We start from the raw sequence: 19056 nt of genomic DNA on the forward strand, positions 1-19056 counted from the left end.
CTTCGTATTTTTCGCATGGTGTAAATATTAGACGTATTTCGCTTATGGACGTTGTTTTTAGAGATCACAAGTGTATTCTGCTTCCACTGTCTTTCTTTTCTTACCTTACTCGGTTTAACTCGAAACGTCAAGTGTGTATTATTAATGAAACCGTGATTAAACAATTTCCTGACGTTTTACAATACTACTGTGGTTTGTATTGAATGTTGAGTCTTTTAATGCTCACTACACTGAAATTCTGAGCAAGATTGTTCCTCTAAAACTGAAGGACAGGGTGGCTGTTGATAGAACACCTTAGATGAATGACACTATCTGCAGTTTTCCACTGGGCTGTCAACAGCTTGTGGAAGTTCACTAACTTGGAAGTGCATCGCCTACATCTTAAAGATCAGGAGTGAGTTTCCCGAAGCCTTCTTAACGCTACGTCGTTCGTTAGTTCTATCATTTAACACAGAACTTAAGAACGACGTAGCGTTAAGAACGCTTCGGGAAACTCACCCCCGCTTTCTACTTATAATAACATGCTGAGTGATGTCTGGTCCTTTTATTCCGCCAATGTAATAACCAATAGCAAGAGCAATCCCAAGCTTCTGTTTGATACAATCTCAAGTATTACTTTACCAGTTCCATGAAATTCCTTGGTTTCCTCTAACTGTGATTGCCATGAATTCCTCCAATACTTTATCAGTAAAGCCTGCGATTGAAGGCCATGTCCGCCTCTCTAGATGTTGGTCCTCCTTGTTCTATATCTTTTAGTTACTTCCCTGTTTTTAAAACTTGTGGATCCTATTTTCCCTAGCCTGGTATCTGTAATGGATTGCTCTCTGCAGTCAGTCTGTGTCTCCAGCTAATTTAAATAAGCTATTGTTCACCCTCTGTTGAAAAAATCCAATTTGATCCCTCCATCTCTAAGAACTATAGGTCCATTTCTAAACTTCAGCTTTTCTCAAAAATGTTAGTAAGATTGTTGAACAGCAGCTGGGTGTTTATCTTGAGAAGAACTCGTGGACTCTTCTCAGTCAGGCTTTCCAAAGCATCAGTCCACAGAAAAAGCTCTCCTCAAAGTGTCTAATGGATTTGCTAAGAATCATTTTAAGGATGTTGAGGAATGATGTTTATTAGTGCTACTTGATCTCAGTTCAGCAATGGCATGGCTGAACATACCATGGTCTTGGCACTACATTCGGAGGGAGAGATGGAAAACGGGGAACCGGATCAGCGGGACTGCAGAACGGAATCTAAAGAGAAAAATGGACAGACATACTCACCCACATATACGGACGTAACAATAGGCTAAATCACTCTGTCAGCATTAATGGGTCACGTTTGACCTAGTTTGCTTCTTATCTGAGGGAGTTTTTCTGTTTGCGTGGGTGAGTACGCTTCTGTCTCTGCTTCTCTAACTTGGGGTATCTCAAGGATCTGTTCTTGGGCTGATTTTATTCTCATTGTACATGCTTCCTTTTGTTATGGTGGCGGGGCATGGTGCAGGCAGAATGAAGTGACGATCCACTAGCAGTTCCAAGAGAGAGAGGTTTATTAAGAACAGAACTAACCAAACACGCTGGGAACAAATACCAAAAAAAAACAGCAAAGACCACAAAGGGTCAAAAATAAGGGGGAAACACTACAAACGGAACCATAAATAAACTTAAACAGGGAAACAGGTAATACAGATACTAGAACTAGGGAGAAAGTCAGAGTAACACTCACAGAACAAATCACAGTGACCGAGTAGGGAAATGAACAAAGGCAGGCACTTAAATACACTGATACTGAGGACTAACAAAGGTCAGGCATGAATAATCAAGAACAACAAAACAACAAAGCAGGGCAACAGGCAACAGGTGGAATGAACTATAATAACTGAGTGCTGGACAAGGGAACTAACAGGCACCAAGACTAGGAAGAGGACTAGAACAAGTACGAGCAGAACATAATAAAACTGAGCACAAGAACGCTAACTCAAGACAGGGAAGCAATGATAACTGATAACAAACTCTAGGGGATAAACATAGAAAATAAAGGAGGTGAGGCTGGCCTAGAACCCACAACCAGGAGGTTCTCCACCAGCAAGCCACATGCTTAAGCCATTGAGCTACATGGCAGTCCAGGGAACAGGGAGAATACACTAGGGTTAAAAAACAACAGCCAGCAACGGCTGCTGGCCAAGCAGGGAAAGGTCAGAGGGTGGGGTGAGGCGGGTGCTGACCCTGACATCCTTTAGCTCAAATGATCAGGGGTGAGTTTCCCGAAGCGTTCTTAACGCTACGTCGTTCTTAAGTTCTGAATTAAAAGATAGAACTAACGAACGACGTAGCGTTAAGAAGGCTTCGGGAAACTCACCCCAGTTCTTTTCAGGATATTTCTTTATGCTGATGATATTCAGCTTTTTTGCTCTTCTTATCCTCAGCTATTCAAGTTGATGTTTAAAATTCCCTGGATGACTTTGATGGAGGTTAATAAATGGCTATCAGCCAACTATTTAAAGTTAAATGCTTAAAAAACTGAGGTTTTAATGTTTGCTGCGCCTGTTCTCCACCTAGCAGTAACTCAAACTATCCACAATTTCTTTCTCCTTTCATGTATCGTTGCGAAATCTTAATTTTATTTTCCATACACTCCTGAGCTTTGATGCCCCTGTCAGGTCTTTCAGTTGATCCTGCTTTTTTCAGTTAAGAAACCTTTCTAAGCTGCGAGTTGCTATTTCTATGGCTGAGATGGAAATGCTCATTCATGCATTCATCTCCTCACGCTTACATTACTGCAACTCACATCTTAGTAAAGCAGGTTTGTCCCATCTACAGACCATTCAAAATGCATCTGCTAGGCTTTTAACACAAACTCACAAATGGTCTCACATCACCTCAATCTTATCCTCTCTTCACTGCTTTCCTGTCGAATACAGGATCCAATTAAAATTTTTGGTACTCACTCACAAAGCCTTCCACGGTCAAGCCCCCCAATATATCACCAACCTTCTGCAACATTATTCTTGCGGCCGCAATTTGAGATCTACTCAATCGCATTTGATTTTAGTTCCTAGGACCATATTAAAGACTGGTGGGGATTGCCCATTTCAGTCTGTGGCCCTAAGGTTATGGGACAGTCTCCCAATGTCACTTAGATCTGCTAAGTCAATTGAAATATTTAAGAAGCAACTTATTGTGATTTTATTCTTTAACCAAAGATCATCAAAGATATTTTTATTGTTAATTCACATTTTATGTGCAAGAACTACATGAGAACTGAAAGACACAGGACAAACTGACAAGGCCAGAGACATATCGACAAAGTGCAAATGGTAACAATATACTGTATAAGTCAGTTGTTGATAAAATGATAACAGTTTAAAAAGCAGTTGTGCAAATGGTAACAATAGAAGAGGCGTTTGTGCAAAGGGTAATAATATTAAGGTAGTTGTGCAAATGGTAAACATAGATAAGGAAGTGATGCAAATGGTGAACAATAGAGTGCAAATTGTAGCAATCATACAAATCAAATTCAAATTAAGAGCGGAAAGGTATGAATGTGAACAGTTCTTGAGGTAGTTAGTGAATATATTACTGTCCTGGGGCAGGGGGCAGAGTGGGGGGGTAATGGACAGAGTTCAGCCTCCTGACAGCCTGGTGGATAAAGCTGTTTAAGAGTCTTGTGGAGCCCAGGGGTCCGGTACCTTCTCCCTGAAGGCAGGAGGCTGAAGTGGGAGTGTAAGGGGTGGGAGGAGTCTCCAGCAATGCTGATGGCTCTGCGGGTGAGGAGGGTATGGAGAGTGTCCGTGAGGGGGGGCAGGGAGGTGCCGATGATCTTGCTGGCTGTGTTCACTACCCGTTGCAGAGCCTTATGGCAAGAGGTAGAGCAGCTTCCGAACCACACAGCCGTACAGCCAGTGATGATACTCTCAATAGTGCCTCTGTGAAAAGAGAGCATGATGGGGGGTGGAACTTTCACCCTCCTTAGTTTGCGGAGGAAGTAGAGGCGTGTTTGTGGTGTTATTGGTCCAGGAGAGATCCTCAGAGATATGCACCCCCAGAAATTTGGTTGTTGTCACCCTCTCCACAGGAACGCCGTCGATGGTCAGTGAGGCATGCTGAGAAGGTCTTCTCCTGAAATCTATATCCATTTCTTTGGTCTTCCTCACATTGAGGAAGACATTATTCGCCTTACACCATCGGACCAGGTGGCTCACCTAACTTCTATAGTTGGTTCCCCCGTTGTTGTTTATGAGGCTCAGTACAGTTGTGTAGTCCGCGTACTTGAGGAAGTGGTTTGTGCTGTAGGTTGGCACACAGTCGTGTGTCAGTAGTGTAAAGAGTAGTGGGCTTAGCACACACCCCTGTGGAGCCCCTGTGCTGAGCATCCTGGTCCTGGAGGTGTTGCTGCCAACCCATACTTTTTGTGTCCTCCCTGTTAGGAAGTCCAACACCCAGTTACAGACGGATGTTTTGAGTCCCAACTGTCCAAGTTTGTGAGTAAGCTGCTGGGGAACGATAGTATTGAATGCTGAACTGAAGTCGAGGAACAGCATTCGTACATATGAGTTCTTTGAGTCGAGGTGTGTGAGGGCTGGATATAAAGCAGCAGAGATGGCATCATCTCTGGACCTGTTTGACCTGTATGCAAACTGCATCGGATCGTGGGAGGATGGACTTCATGTTTTCCATGACCAGTCGCTCAAAGCACTTCATGATGGTGGATGTCAGTGCAACAGGCCGATAATCATTAAAGCTGGATGGGTGGGGCTTCTTCAGAATCGGTATTATTGTGGAGGCTTTGAAACATGTGGGAACAGTCGCTTGGCTCAGGGAGATGTTAAAGATGCCCGTGAGGACGTCCTTGAGCTCCTCTGCACAGTCCTTTAGGACACAACCAGGTATGTTATCCGGTCCAACTGCCACAACTGTCCAACTCATGTTGTTTGGATATTTGTGTATTTTGCATGTGTCCTTTATATGTATATACACTCACCTAAAGGATTATTAGGAACACCTTTTCAATTTCTCATTAATGCAATTATCTAATCAACCAATCACATGGCAGTTGCTTCAATGCATTTAGGGGTGTGGTCCTGGTCAAGACAATCTCCTGAACTCCAAACTTAATGTCAGAATGGGAAAGAAAGGTGATTTAAGCAATTTTGAGCGTGGCATGGTTGTTGGTGCCAGACGGGCCGGTCTGAGTATTTCACAATCTGCTCAGTTACTGGGATTTTCACGCACAACCATTTCTAGGGTTTACAAAGAATGGTGTGCAAAGGGAAAAACATCCAGTATGCGGCAGTCCTGTGGGCGAAAATGCCTTGTTGATGCAAGAGGTCAGAGGAGAATGGGCCGACTGATTCAAGCTGATAGAAGAGCAACTTTGACTGAAATAACCACTCGTTACAACCGAGGTATGCAGCAAAGCATTTGTGAAGCCACAACACGCACAACCTTGAGGCGGATGGGCTACAACAGCAGAAGACCCCACTGGGTACCACTCATCTCCACTACAAATAGAAAAAAGAGGCTACAATTTGCACGAGCTCAGCAAAATTGGACAGTTGAAGACTGGAAAAATGTTGCCTGGTCTGATGAATCTCGATTTCTGTTGAGACATTCAAATGGTCATAATTTGGCGTAAACAGAATGAGAACATGGATCCATCATGCCTTGTTACCACTGTGCAGGCTGGTGGTGGTGGTGTAATGGTGTGGGCGATGTTTTCTTGGCACACTTTAGGCCCCTTAGTGCCAATTGGGCATCATTTAAATGCCACGGCCTACCTGAGCATTGTTTCTGACCATGTCCATCCCTTTATGACCACCATGTACCCATCCTCTGATGGCTACTTCCAGCAGGATAATGCACCATGTCACAAACCTTGAATCATTTCAAATTGGTTTCTTGAACATGACAATGAGTTCACTGTACTAAAATGGCCCCCACAGTCACCAGATCTCAACCCAATAGAGCATCTTTGGGATGTGGTGGAACGGGAGCTTCGTGCCCTGGATGTGCATCCCACAAATCTCCATCAACTGCAAGATGCTATCCTATCAATATGGGCCAACATTTCTAAAGAATGCTTTCAGCACCTTGTTAAATCAATGCCACGTAGAATTAAGGCAGTTCTGAAGGCGAAAGGGGGTCAAACACCGTATTAGTATATGGTGTTCCTAATAATCCTTTAGGTGAGTGTATACAGGTATATATAAGTTTGTGTGTATATATTTACCTATATGTATATGTACAGGTGTATATATATTTGTGTGTATGTATATATACAGGTATATATGTGTGTATATATTTGTGTATATTTATGTGCACACAAATATTTGTATTTTTTATCTTGTCTGCATTATGCATTTATGCATCTGACTAGTTTCAGTTCTTTCGTTTTAATTTAATCTCTGCCTTTCCAACATCAGTTTTGTTTTTTTTTCCTGCACCTTTTAGCATATTTATATTGTTCAGTGTCTTCTGACCGCTGTCTGTGAAAGCCCCCCTATAAATACATTTTACTTACTTATTCTTTGCACCCCCCCCCCCCTCAAGCAATCATTTTCCAGGCAAAATTTGTTTGGCGTTTCACCCCGTGGGGATGTGTTAGTGACAGACTCTAAAAAGCTCTTGTTTTAGCATGTACTGTACATACCAAGAGGCCCAGGTAGCTTAGGGGCCCAGGGAAGTTCACAGTCTAGGTGCCGTGAAGCCCTAGTGCAGGGGTCATCAACTATATTTGTCAGAGGGCCAGAGTTTTACCAGACAGTCTCCTTGGGGGCTGCACCCCCAAGAAGAAAATCAAATAAAAATCTAATTTTGGCTTAACATTATGTTTAATGTTTATACTTTTTCCATTTCATAGCCTAAATATAGTCGTAAATGGTGGTTATTCTGACAAGAGACTCAGTTGTTGTTATTTTTAGTTGCTTTAATAGTGTGGACCACTATTTTCTTTTTGATCCTCACAATTTTGGAATCCAGTCGCGGGCCGGATTGAACGGCTCAGCGGGCCGCCAGTTGATGATCAGTGCCCTAGTGGGTTGGTCATGCTTATAGCACCAGGAGCCCAGGAGCCCAAGTGGGCAAATCAATCTTAAAACGCCAACGGGGCTGGGGGCGCTCACCCTGTGAGTGCTGAGGGGTCCAGGGGGCCTGGTGGTCAACATATGTTTAAAGGCCAAGGGTTCTGGGGCCCTCACATTGTAAGTACCGTACAGTCTAGGGGCCCCAGCAGTGAGCTCATACTATAACCACCCAGGGGCCTAGTGGTCAACATCTTCTGTGCACAGAGATGGTGCTTGAGTTCAACTTTCTTCTGAGGTCTTGGGCCATGCAGCACGCACAGGCTGAGGCTAATCCTGCGTTTGATTATCCCGCTCAGAGTCGGAAGTTGGTTAAAAACGTCATGAAAAATGTCACTTCCAGTCGGAAACACGTCTCTTTTCAGACAGAATTTTGTTGTCCGAGATTCCCCTGTGACGTTATTTCAACATGGCGGCTTATACAGTCAACAGCAATTCGATTTTATAAATATTTAAAAATGTTTATTTTATTAAATGTATTAATAGTTATAAATGTAATTGCACGTGTTCCATTTAGAGAATACCATATCATGACCATAAACAGTATCTTAGCATGCAATATCAGATTTTTTATTTTTTTTGTTTGCCTCTCGAAATAAGAATATCGCTATGGATCTACTAAAATATCATAAAGCTTTTAATGTGCTTTGACTAGTTCATGTTTTTTGTTTGTCTCACGGGAAAAAGAATCTCACTCGAAATCTGCTAAAATATAAAGAAACAACACACAACAGCGGCATGGAGGCAGTCATGTTTGTTCCGAGATGTTTAGCTCGAACGGGAGATTGGTCCGACGTGACGTCACGTGGAACTTACGACTTTAGAGAGATAGACACCATTAGCACTGGTCTCACTGGCCAGGTGCTTAATCGAGGTTTGACTTTAACTGTTTAGAGCTGTTAGAGGTGGAGCCACCACATGACATCTGATTAAAGATAAACATGGAACTTAAAGCAGTGATTATAGATGTGGTTTTAAATAGTACTACACGCAATCCATAAACTTACTTAATAAACAAAGTCCTCCAAACTAAGCAGCCTAAATGAAGGACATGGACTGCCTGCTAGTAACTGGTAGGTATCAGAACTGTGTGAAATTGCCCCCCCCCCCCCATTTATTTCAGACTTGTAAAAAACTGGTCTCAATCCTTTATGCCAGTTTGTGCTGTTGAAATGTTCGTTTGCGCTGCTTTAGTTTCTGATAGTAAACATTCTTTTTCAAACTTATATGGCGCCTTATTCATACCCCGGGGGACATTAATTAATGAAAAATAGTCCTACAATGACTGACATGATGTCATAGGCTAAATGAGCAACATGCCAAATAAAATTTAACAATTTATGATTAAGCACTAAGGCAAAGTTTTCTGACTTACTCTTCATACCACCAGAAGCACCCATTTCATTTCCTCAGCCCTAACATAACTATACGAATCACACTTGGGGAATAATACCTTACACAGTTACAGCTCACCGTGCCCACATTCTACTGCTACTAGCATGCTGATAAATCGTGGGCTGTCCAAGTTCCGTCCTTCCATGACCAGAAGCTACCTTTCACAGTCTCTCTGGCGAAGAATCACACAGAACAGCAGCCCTAACCTTCTTCTTGACTTACACTTATGAAAACTCTTAGGTTGACCATGTTACATAACCGCTGACATTTGATTGCAGCCAATACTGCTTACAGTTGCTTTCTCAGGCATAACCCCCAATAGTTTCACCCATAACATTCAACTTCCTGTTTTGCCCTGTGGTTTAGCTTCAAAGCCTATAGAACCACAAGCAGCTTGGTAGATGAATAAATTACATTTGTTTTATACTATATACTTGCACATTTTGAAATTCATTTTGCATCGCTGGCTTAAATGGACTGCATGTTATGGTAGATTTTGGTTAATTTATGAAATGCATTTCTAAGAACACAATAACATTTCAATTTACACCACCTCAACCCGTGACCATCATCCAGGAACAAGTCAAATCAAGATTATGCTTCACTAATACATATCAAATTTTAATTATACTTGTAATGGTGAAAAGTAATAACATAAATACCATGAGTTGGTTGACCTTATACAACTTACTGATAAAAAATTATTCAACCACCTATCTGCTAACAGCTTATCCAGTACCGGGTCACTGGGGGGGTTGGCTGGAAGCCCCATGATGTAGGAGTATGTACATTTTGCACAAACAGGAAAAAACAGGATATTTGGCAGCCACATAGTAAAATAATGGCTCTGACCCCCCCCCCCCCCAATTTCTTGTTACTGATCAGGCATGTAGGGAGGCATTACAATGATGAGTTTGATCCCACTGGGAAATTTGATTCAGGTTCCCAGTTGATAAAATCTTCAGAGGGAGAGTCTCCCTCTCCCCAGATCAGCTAAACCCACCAAGAGGGGCCCATCAGGAGGGTTTCTGGGCCCCAAACAAAACTTATTTCTGGCAAGGGGCTCTGTTATTTGGGAGAACCCTGAGAAAATGGACACACCCATCATGGCGGATTCAAACTTCCAATCTGAAGGTATAAAGCGAAACGCCTACCTGCATGTCGCCCCAGTTAAACCACATCCCCAGTAGCTCAGCAAAAACAAAACCAAGCGTACTTCATGATTAGGTTTCCTACCACAGTGCAAGATAAAGGTTTGACTCTGTACATCATGTCCTCATCATGAAAGCACCATAAAGAAAACACTCAAAGATATATGACTTTAAAGGCTGTTTAATAATTAAAGTATGTCCTGAAGGTTTTGATGGAACAAATATAAATGCACAGGCATACAGATGCAAATATAAGGAAAAAAAATTGCAAACATGTGTCATACATGGAGATACATGCATGTAAGACTTTAGAATATGTTCAAACATCTGACAAAACTGTAGCTATGTGTACAGTACCAGTCAGAAGTTTGGGCAAACCTACCCACAGAAAGGTTTATTTAAACAATTTTCTACATTTTAGAATTATTCTATAAAGATATATCCAAAAAAAAAAACTATAAAACACCACATGTAATTATGCAAAAAAACAACAGTCCTGTTGGTTGTCAGTTAAAATTTCTAGATCAGCAGAGTGATCTCACCACTGGGTCCTTAAGAAAGGCCCTTAATCCCAGTTGCTCCAGGGACTGACTGACCCTACCGTCTCCTCTACACCAGTTCCGTGAGGTGGCCTCCTGGGATGCTTTCCCAGCTGTCCTGAAGGAGGTCCCAAGTGTGCTGAGCTCTCATTGGCCGCTTTTCCTTCACTCTTTGGTCAAACTCCTCCATAACAATTTCTACTGTTTAGGTCAGGTGACCAAGTCATGTGATGCGAGACCAATCGTTCTCCGTAGGAGGCTTGGCGTGCCCAAACTTGACTGGTAATATCTATGTGGGTATATAAAAATACACACACACACACACACACACACACACACACACACACACACACCGATGCACCAAAACACTATGACCACCCCACGTGACGTGAATTGACTATCAGTATGAACTATATATGCAGCATGAAAAGCATGTAATGGCAGAAAACTGATGTTTCACAACCGTTTAAATGGTGGTTTTTCCTAATAATTCTTCTGATTCTCCTAGTAAACTTTTGCCTCTTCAGTGACAGAAGTTTAGGGGATAGCAGTCACATCACTGAATATTAAATGAAATAAAAATAAAAAACCAGTTCTCTCCGAGTTTCACTGCTGAAAATGAGGTTAGCCCTGGCGATTCTCACATCCTTCACCGTGCCGCTTCAGTTTCACTGGCTTCATGACCAGAACAGCTGGTTGAAATGTGGTACAAAGCAGTTTATAGCACTGAATTTCTTTTAAACCACATCAGTCTTCTCACAAGGCTACATAGGTATGGGGACAAATAATTCCTTGCCGAGTCCAAGTCAAGTCTCAAGTCATTTGCCCTCAAGTCCAAGTCTTTCCACCAGTTTCGCAGAGTCATCAAATTTGTGACTTGAGTCAGAGTCGAGTCGCGAGTCAGTGACTCGAATTACCCCCTCTGCTAGATAGTGATGCATTCTTCCTGAAACCTTTGATAAAAAAGTAATATGTAAAAATATCCAGACAGCAGTTGGTGTGCGAGATGGCAAAACTTATGTGAACAAAATTATGTACAGATTCCAAAAGGTTGCAGTTTTGGGGGCTGACAGTCTGCACGATGTACTTCAACAGGAACCCAAAATGAAAAGGTGCAAAACTGACTATAAAGACGATCAAATTGGTGATGATAATGCGAATGCACTGAGTCTTCTCATTTCCAGAGTCTCCTTTAACGCTTTTAGATAAACATCTGACAACTTTAATAGAGCAAAATGTCATACAGAGCAGCGGTAGGAGGAAACCTAAAATATCCAAAACCAGAATAAAACTGAGCGGTAAAGGCTTGTTACCAAGTTGCTGGAAGCATTTAAATTTGGTGGAATTTGCAGGGAGTGCATCTACTTTGTGGAATAATGCACTCAGTGAGCAAACAATCAGCCATATTAATACACACACAACCACGGCTTTCCGCGGTGACATGATCTCTCTCGCTCGGAATGGGTACTTTATGGCAATATATCGCACAACGCATATAGCAGTAGCAGTGTAGATACTAACATACATGTTGACAAAGGAGGAAGAGACCACAACTAAGCAGGATTCCATATCAAAGGCCCAAGTCTTCCTTAAGAAATACATTCTGAATGGCAGCGTAAAGAGGATGATCCCATCTGCGAGAGTCATGTTCCCTATATAGATCATCATGTAGCTTAAAGCCTTTTTCCCCTTAAAGCACAATGCTATCAGGAAAGCCATATTACCCAGAAGTCCGAAGATGAACGTCGGAATAGTGATGGTCAAATATGCTTTTTCAACACCTTCGGTTAGGTTGTAACTACAGTTGCTCATTTTTCACCCTGAAATTAAAACATTTTTACTATTATTTAGTTATTTCTTCAGACCCAAAGTATGTCAAGTTGCTTTACACTGGCAAAGAAGCGGCACAAACTGAAGTTGATCGATTTATTGTTTTTTTACACTTACCTCTGTCAAAGAGTTCAAGGCAAATGGATAACAGGTTTCCTGCTGAATGCTGCAATGCAAATGAATGGTGAGAGATTTAAAATGAATCAAAACATGGCAAGACTACAGAACTGGAAATGTGTGTGTGCGTGTATACACACAATCTAGCCCTGGCTTGTTCACATGAAATAAAACAGTTCTATGCATGGACAAAACAAAGCATTACAAAATAATATTGCATGTCATACGGCTGTAATTCAAATGAGTGCATCTGCATAAGCATTTCCTCTGTTCCAGAGCAGGTCCAGAATTCCTCAGGATCTGCATATAGGCCCATATGAATCATGAGCAGATATATCACAGCAGTCCCCCAGTATCTGCGGGTCATACGTAGCAAGACCTACCGCGGCTAAGAGCGAACCATCCGTAGCCGCATACATAACGTGCTTTTCGTGTACGTGCATATGGTAATTAATAAAATTATACACAGTAAGACATTACTAATATTAAATACACTAATAAAACATTTTACATTATTATACAGTACAGGCCTGAACGAAAGGGAGACATTTTAGCATAATTCTCAAAAGTCAATAGACCAATTAATTGAAGAAAAAAAAACCGGCGGGGACGGCAACTGACATACCTGACAGTGCCGCTGTTCTGTCATAAAATCCTACCTATCGAGACGTGCTATCGAGCCTTTCTGCGCATGTGCAGTTCCACCGTTTTGGGATTAGGGTTAGGTTTTAGGGGTTATGGGTTAAGGTAAGAGTTTTAGGGGGTTTTGTGGGGTTAGGGTTAGGGTTATGAAATGGGATTAGAGTTAGGGCTATCGATTAGCACTACGGTAGCATTTTTCGACAAGGGAGCATATAGGCCTATCGACAGAACACCGCCTCAGATAAAAGTCCTCAAGGTTTATTCCTTTCCTGGGGTGATTCGGCTCAAATGTAGTATTTCACTTAATACTTCTAGAGGAGGGTTTCAAGTGATTAACTCGTGGTCAATTAAAATGTTAATTTTAAAAAAGAGAAACGGCAGTGTTACGTGATTTTCAGGGGCAGGCATTGAGGAAGCAGAATCACTGGGGGCCCATGGAGAAACTAAAGTAATTTTTTTCTGTGTTGGGACAGAAAAAGAAGGGATTTCCTCCGGGTACTCCGGTTTCCCCTCACAGTCCAAAACCATGCTGAGGTTAATTGGACTTGCCAAATTGCCCGTAGGTGTGCATGTGTGACTGACTGGTCTGTGTGAGTGCGATGGTTTGGTGCCCCATCCTAGGTTGTATACCCTCCGGTATAGGCTATGGACCCCCCGCGACCGTGCACAGGCTAAATTCACCCTATCCGTAAATAATTTCGACTGTCCTTAAAACTTAAAAAACGTAGAACAACAACAAAATTAATTTAAGACTGGCGGCCCTGCTGACATCGTTGCGATTTGTCGTCAATTTGCAAATACAAGCGAATTCAGTAAATAAAAGTAGGCTAAGAGACAACAATCATGTACATAGGAAACCACGACGAAGCCATAGACATACCCTGCAGAAACGGCAGCTCTTCCACGTAATGGTTCGGAGAAGTGAAACAGTGTCGCCTTATAACAAACCGCACGCTGACTCACCGCCCTGTTTGACTCCAAGCCCCACGTGTGGCGGAGAGCATCCACATACCTGTTGCTGTTCTGACGAGTTGAGATACATATCTTGACGTGCTATCGAACCTTTCTGCGCATGTGCAGTTCCACCGTTTTGGGATTAGGGTCAGGTTATAGGGGTTAGGGTAAGGTTTTTGGTACGGGTTAGGGCTATCGATTAGCACTTCGGTAGCCTAACTCGACAAAGTAGCTCAACTCCACAGAACACTGGAACATGTCATAATTGAAGATCGTAATTTCACTTATGGTTTACCTGATTGGGAAAAAAACAATAATTACTTACTTAAAAAAAAGAAAATAATGGTAGGCCTACACAGGGGCGTAGGAACCAAGGGGAAGGGGGGCATGTGCACCTTAATGTTTATTTTAAAATACGTCTTTGCATTTAAATAATTATATTGTGCCCCCCGTATTAAACTCTCTCGCCCTGATGGCGCGCATTAATTTCCCTGCAAGTCGTCTGGTTAAGTTTCACGTATCTGTCTCATTTTTTCTCGGAAAAACTACCCATGTTTGATCAGGGTCCATATACGTGAGTGTAATTCGTTTTCAGATTTTACACGGGAAAAAAAAACAAATAAAACAGTTCGTTTTCACCAGTTTGATTAGACCAATCGAAAGGGGCAATTGCGTTCCAGTTGTGTCTAATTAAAGAAGTCGGAAAATTCCTCGTATTCCGTTTGAATGGTAATCGAGTGTATTTCTGTTTGTTTTTTGACTTTCGGTTTTATTTAGGGAAGCGACCAACATGCGGATCTGCCTGGGGGGTTATAGGTGTGCCAGCTGCTATTGGCCAGGTGCTTCGCCGAGACCACGCCCCCCCCGCGGGACGCTGCAGCCTGAGAGTCACGCCCGATTGCCTGTTAGAGCCGCTCTCAGGGGCGTTGCTAGAGATTTTGGGCCCCATGAAAGCATATCATATTAGGCCCCCCAGTCCAAACCAATCCAGTTATTTTCCTAATTTTGTAGGGCCCCTGTCACTCAGGGGCCCTTGGAATCGTCCTAGCTTTCCTCCCCCTTACGGCGCCCCTGGCCGCTCTTGAGAACTTTGTAAATGATTTATGAATTACAGCTGTCTGAACCAAAGATAACATTTTAATTGTACTTCGAAAGAACTTTGCCATGGCCTTTGATCATAAACCTTTGGGCCAGGGTTCGAGTTTCTGCCATGGTTCCATGTGTCATGTGGTTTCCTCCAGGTTGTCCGGTTTCCCTCCAGAGTCCAAAATTAGGTTAATTGGAGTTACCTAATTGCCCTTAGGTTTGGGTTTGTGTGTGTGTGTAAATGGTGTGAGTGAATGGTGTGTGGGTGTGCCCTGTGATGGGCTGGTTCCCCATCCTGGCTTGTCCCCCCCCGATATGTTTCAGATTTAAATCACACTGATCTCAGTTATTTATGCTGGTTTGCGCTGTTAAATTACTTATCACAAAGTTATCTACAAAGTTCTCAAGCTCAGCTTTAACAGAGACTCTCAGGTACCCCTGCAGTCAGGGGAGTCTTGAAACTCTTATTCTACTATCGAATAACGATTTATAAGAACACCTTTGACAAAAGGTGGATCTTTTCCAATATGCTAGGGATCTTGAGTGGTAGGTTTGGAGCAAGAGTGTCCCCTAATGTCGTTCCTGCCGCATGATTCCCGTATCACCGTACAATTCAAGCTCACGGTACTGCATAGTTATTGGTTGGTATAGTGGTTTAGTGGTTACCGCTGTTGCCACATCTATACCTCCAGGGTTGGGGGTCCAAATCCCACCCTTTCCCTGTGTGCTTGGAGAATTTGCATGTATCCTATGCTATCTGACATGAGCTCCACTGCCCTCAATTCCATCCATCTACCATATACAACAGGGTCAAAAGTGAAGCATATGAAATGTATCCCAAGACCCTAGTATCAGATTAACAAGGGATGTGGCAAACACAACCCGCAGTGGGATGCAGTGAGTGTGTTTGTAGAGGTTTGCTTATATAGGGCTAATTATATGCGTTCTTTGGCCTTCAAGAACAAGATGCTAAATCTTCTCGAGTTGCTTCCAAAATATGTGTGAGAATCTTCAGAAATTCTCTTTAACTTAAATGACTTACTGTATTTCAGTCCTTGAGAAGATGTTTTCTTGAGAATTTATGAGAAAGTCTGATGTCAGCTTCTGGGAGATAATATTACTGCCTGCCAAAGAGAAGGGAGATTAAGGCACTCAGTACTGCATAATGCATTTGTACTGATTTGTTAGCAGCCAAGCTAATAGCAATGCATTAAAGCACTCTACTTGGGATGGACGTTGTGCCCAGCTGCAAATTTATGGTGTATTATGTAGAGGAAAATCGAATGAGTTCTGATGCATCTCATTTTTTTCTCAGTTATATATGAGTGTACATGTTTTTTAATTTGTTAAAAATGGAAGTCAAGATGAAGTTGCATCATGTTAATTGCATTCTTTTTTCAAACTAATTAAAAAATGGTAACAGATTCAAATACTTAGTAATAACTCAGTTAGTACTGGAGTACAAATCATGAACAAAGATGCGCCAATTCATTAATGGAGAACGAATATGCGATCAGTATTTTTCTTGTGTTATTCATGACTTATTCCTTCAGTAGTTTCTTCAGTAGTTCACAAAGATTTATTGAATTAACAGATCCATCCATCCATCCATCCATCCATCCATTATCTACCACTTATCCGAGGTCGGGTTGTGTTGGCAACAGTCTAAGCAGGGAAACCCAGACTTCCCCCTCCCCGGCCACTTCCTCCAGCTCCTCTGGGGGGATCTCGAGGCGTTCCCAGGCCAGCCGAGAGACATAGACCCTCCAGCGCGTCCTGGGTCTTCCCCGGGGCCTCCTCCCAGTGGGACATGCCCGGAACACCTCACCAGGGAGGCGTCCAGGAGGCATCCTGACCAGATGCCCGAGCCACCTCATCTGGCTCCTCTCAATGCGGAGGAGCAGCGGCTCTACTCTGAGTCCCTCCCGAATGACCGAACTCCTCACCCTCTCTCTAAGGGAGAGCCCAGCTACCCTGCGGAGGAAACCCATTTCGGCCGCTTGTACTCGCAATCTCGTTCTTTTGGTCACTACCCACAGCTCGTGACCGTAGGTGAGGGCAGGAACGTAGATCGACTGGTAAATCGAGAGCTTTGCCTTTTGGCTCAGCTCCTTCTTCACCATGACAGTCCATATGAATTTCACCATAACAAGACCCTGAGATACTTAAACTCCTCCACTTGGGGAAGGACCCCATCCCCGACCCGGAGAGAGCACTCCACCCTTTTCCGGCTGAGGACCATGGTCTCGGATTTGGAGGTGTTGATTTTCATCCCAGCTGCTTCACGCTCAGCTGTGAACTGCTCCAGTGAGAGTTGAAGGTCACGGTCCGAGGAAGTCAACACACCCACACCATCTGCAAAAAGCAGAGACCTAATCCTGAGGTCACCAAACCGGACACCCTCAACGCCCTGGCTGCGCCTAGAAATTCTGTCCATATAAGGTATGAACAGAATCGGTGAGAAAGGGCAGCCCTGATAAAGTCCAACCCTCACCGGAAATGAGTCCGAATTACTGCCGACCAGGGGGACCAAGCTCTGACACCGGTCATCCAGGGACCAGACAGCCCTTATAAGGAAGGCCGGCAGAGATATAGTAACAAATATAGTGTGATTGGTTGAGATGATGCATCACTAATTCATTCATTAATGATGAATTAACATGAGATCAGTACGTAACTAAGACTTTGTGCTTTATTAGTACATGAGCATAAAACTACTTTATTTGTGCTCCGTCAAGTAAAGTGCCACCAAAAAAATTAATGTTAATCATTTTTAGGTCTTTAATGATGATATTTCTGCAACTGTTTGGGGTCCCCATCCTGGGTGATTCCACGCCTTGAGCCTTTAGATCCTGGGATAGGCTCTGGACCTTTGCAACTCTGCGTTGGACAAGCACATATAGAAAATGGATGGATGATGATATTTGAGCTCTGAAGAAGGAATATGCACTCTGCACTCCATCTGTTACATCTAAACCAGCTGTGACTAGCCAGTAACCTTGCATCTCCAACCAACACCATGACACCTCAAGAGGCATTCCAAAAAATTCTTGGCCTTCATCACTCGCGAATTTCACAGCTCACTCCAAAACGTAAAAAAATAATCTTGTCATCTGCTGTGAACTTTCACTCAGTGAGCATATAGAAGCTTCTGTCTATAACTCTGCATGGTGTTGTCTAAGGGGTACAGACAGACATCAATCATTACTTCAGTTGTATTGAGTAATTCTCAACAATAGATACAATTTACAACCATGAACCAGATATCTGCAAAGGAGAATGTAGAGTTGCACCATGTTGAACAGCGATACAAAATATCCATCCATCCATTGATCACCATCCGCTTATCTGGGGTTCGGGTCGCGGGGGTAGCAACTTCAGGAGAGATACCCAGACCACCCTCTCCCAGCTTAGAAGCATGGAGCTCGTTGGAGGTCCCCAGCAGATGGGAGTCCGTTCCTCCCAATCACCCCCCTCCAGGCCACGCTGTTGTTGCCCATGTGAGCGTTGAAGTCCCCAGCACTCCAGCGCTAACCAGCACACCACTCAAGGAGTCCAAGGTCGGGTACTCCGAACTGTCATTCAGCGCATATGGCAGTCAGAGACCTCTCCCTGACCCGAAGGCACAGGGAGACAGACCTCTCATTCACCCAGTTAAACTGGGTGCATCGAGCTGTAGGGCAGATACAAAATATTAATTATTTATTGTTTCCTGGATACCAGCTGCCATGGCTTGAAAGTCAATTATCTATTCCTTTATGTTTAGCTCGTAGGTGCTAAGCTGTAGTATTTTTTCCTAATATCTTGAATAGGGTGATGCTACATTTTAAACTTCCCTGTTTGGGACATGTAATAAACTGAATGTGTAGAAAGGCTGCACAAATATAACAGCCAGCCTTTCAGTTCAAATGGTATTTTCGTAACTTACAGTACTTCTAACAGAAAAGCCATTAAAGCTGTTTAGCAAAAAAATAGACTTGCTGGGCAAATGAAATGCGACTTATTTGGATTTCATTTGTAACCAACAGAGACAATTCCTGTATATTACCCTTTGAATATCTTAATTTATGTTATATAAAATTATCCATATATGATCCATTATACATATATATTCTTAACTGATATTTTTTTTAGCTGAAATATTTTAGCCCTTACGGAGAATATTTTGTTGAACAGATAACCTTGTTTTCATGTAACAGTGCATGCAGGAAGCTTGCTGTATTTTTCCCTTAATAACAGGCCAGCCATGAATTTTCTAAATGGAACACAAAACATG

The 19056-nt window shown here is 42.7% G+C and overlaps 1 protein-coding gene across 3 annotated transcripts; it reads right to left on the bottom strand.

Moving 5' to 3' along the window:
- Positions 1 to 9775: 9775 nt before the first annotated feature.
- LOC111860214 (G-protein coupled receptor 55-like) lies at positions 9776 to 13807 on the bottom strand. 3 transcript variants are annotated; one of them, XM_023843669.2, is made up of 3 exons: positions 13753 to 13807; positions 12099 to 12147; positions 9776 to 11971 (listed from the first exon to the last, which is right to left on the bottom strand). In XM_023843669.2, exon 3 carries the CDS (start codon positions 11961 to 11963, stop codon positions 11052 to 11054), a length of 912 nt encoding a protein of 303 aa, XP_023699437.1. In that variant the 5' UTR covers positions 11964 to 11971; positions 12099 to 12147; positions 13753 to 13807; the 3' UTR covers positions 9776 to 11051. The 3 variants fall into 3 exon arrangements, with proteins under 3 accessions (XP_023699437.1, XP_023699438.1, XP_023699436.1); XM_023843670.2 differs by having other exon boundaries at positions 13704 to 13768; XM_023843668.2 differs by lacking the exon at positions 13753 to 13807 and adding an exon at positions 13621 to 13746.
- Positions 13808 to 19056: the final 5249 nt, after the last annotated feature.

This window comes from Paramormyrops kingsleyae, chromosome 15 (genome assembly GCF_048594095.1).
Source record: "Paramormyrops kingsleyae isolate MSU_618 chromosome 15, PKINGS_0.4, whole genome shotgun sequence".
Classification (NCBI taxonomy): domain Eukaryota; kingdom Metazoa; phylum Chordata; class Actinopteri; order Osteoglossiformes; family Mormyridae; genus Paramormyrops; species Paramormyrops kingsleyae.

Bases quoted from the DNA above. Each gene is read 5' to 3' on its own strand.
- LOC111860214 (XM_023843669.2), bottom strand. From the start codon at position 11,963: ATGAGCAACTGTAGTTACAACCTAACCGAAGGTGTTGAAAAAGCATAT.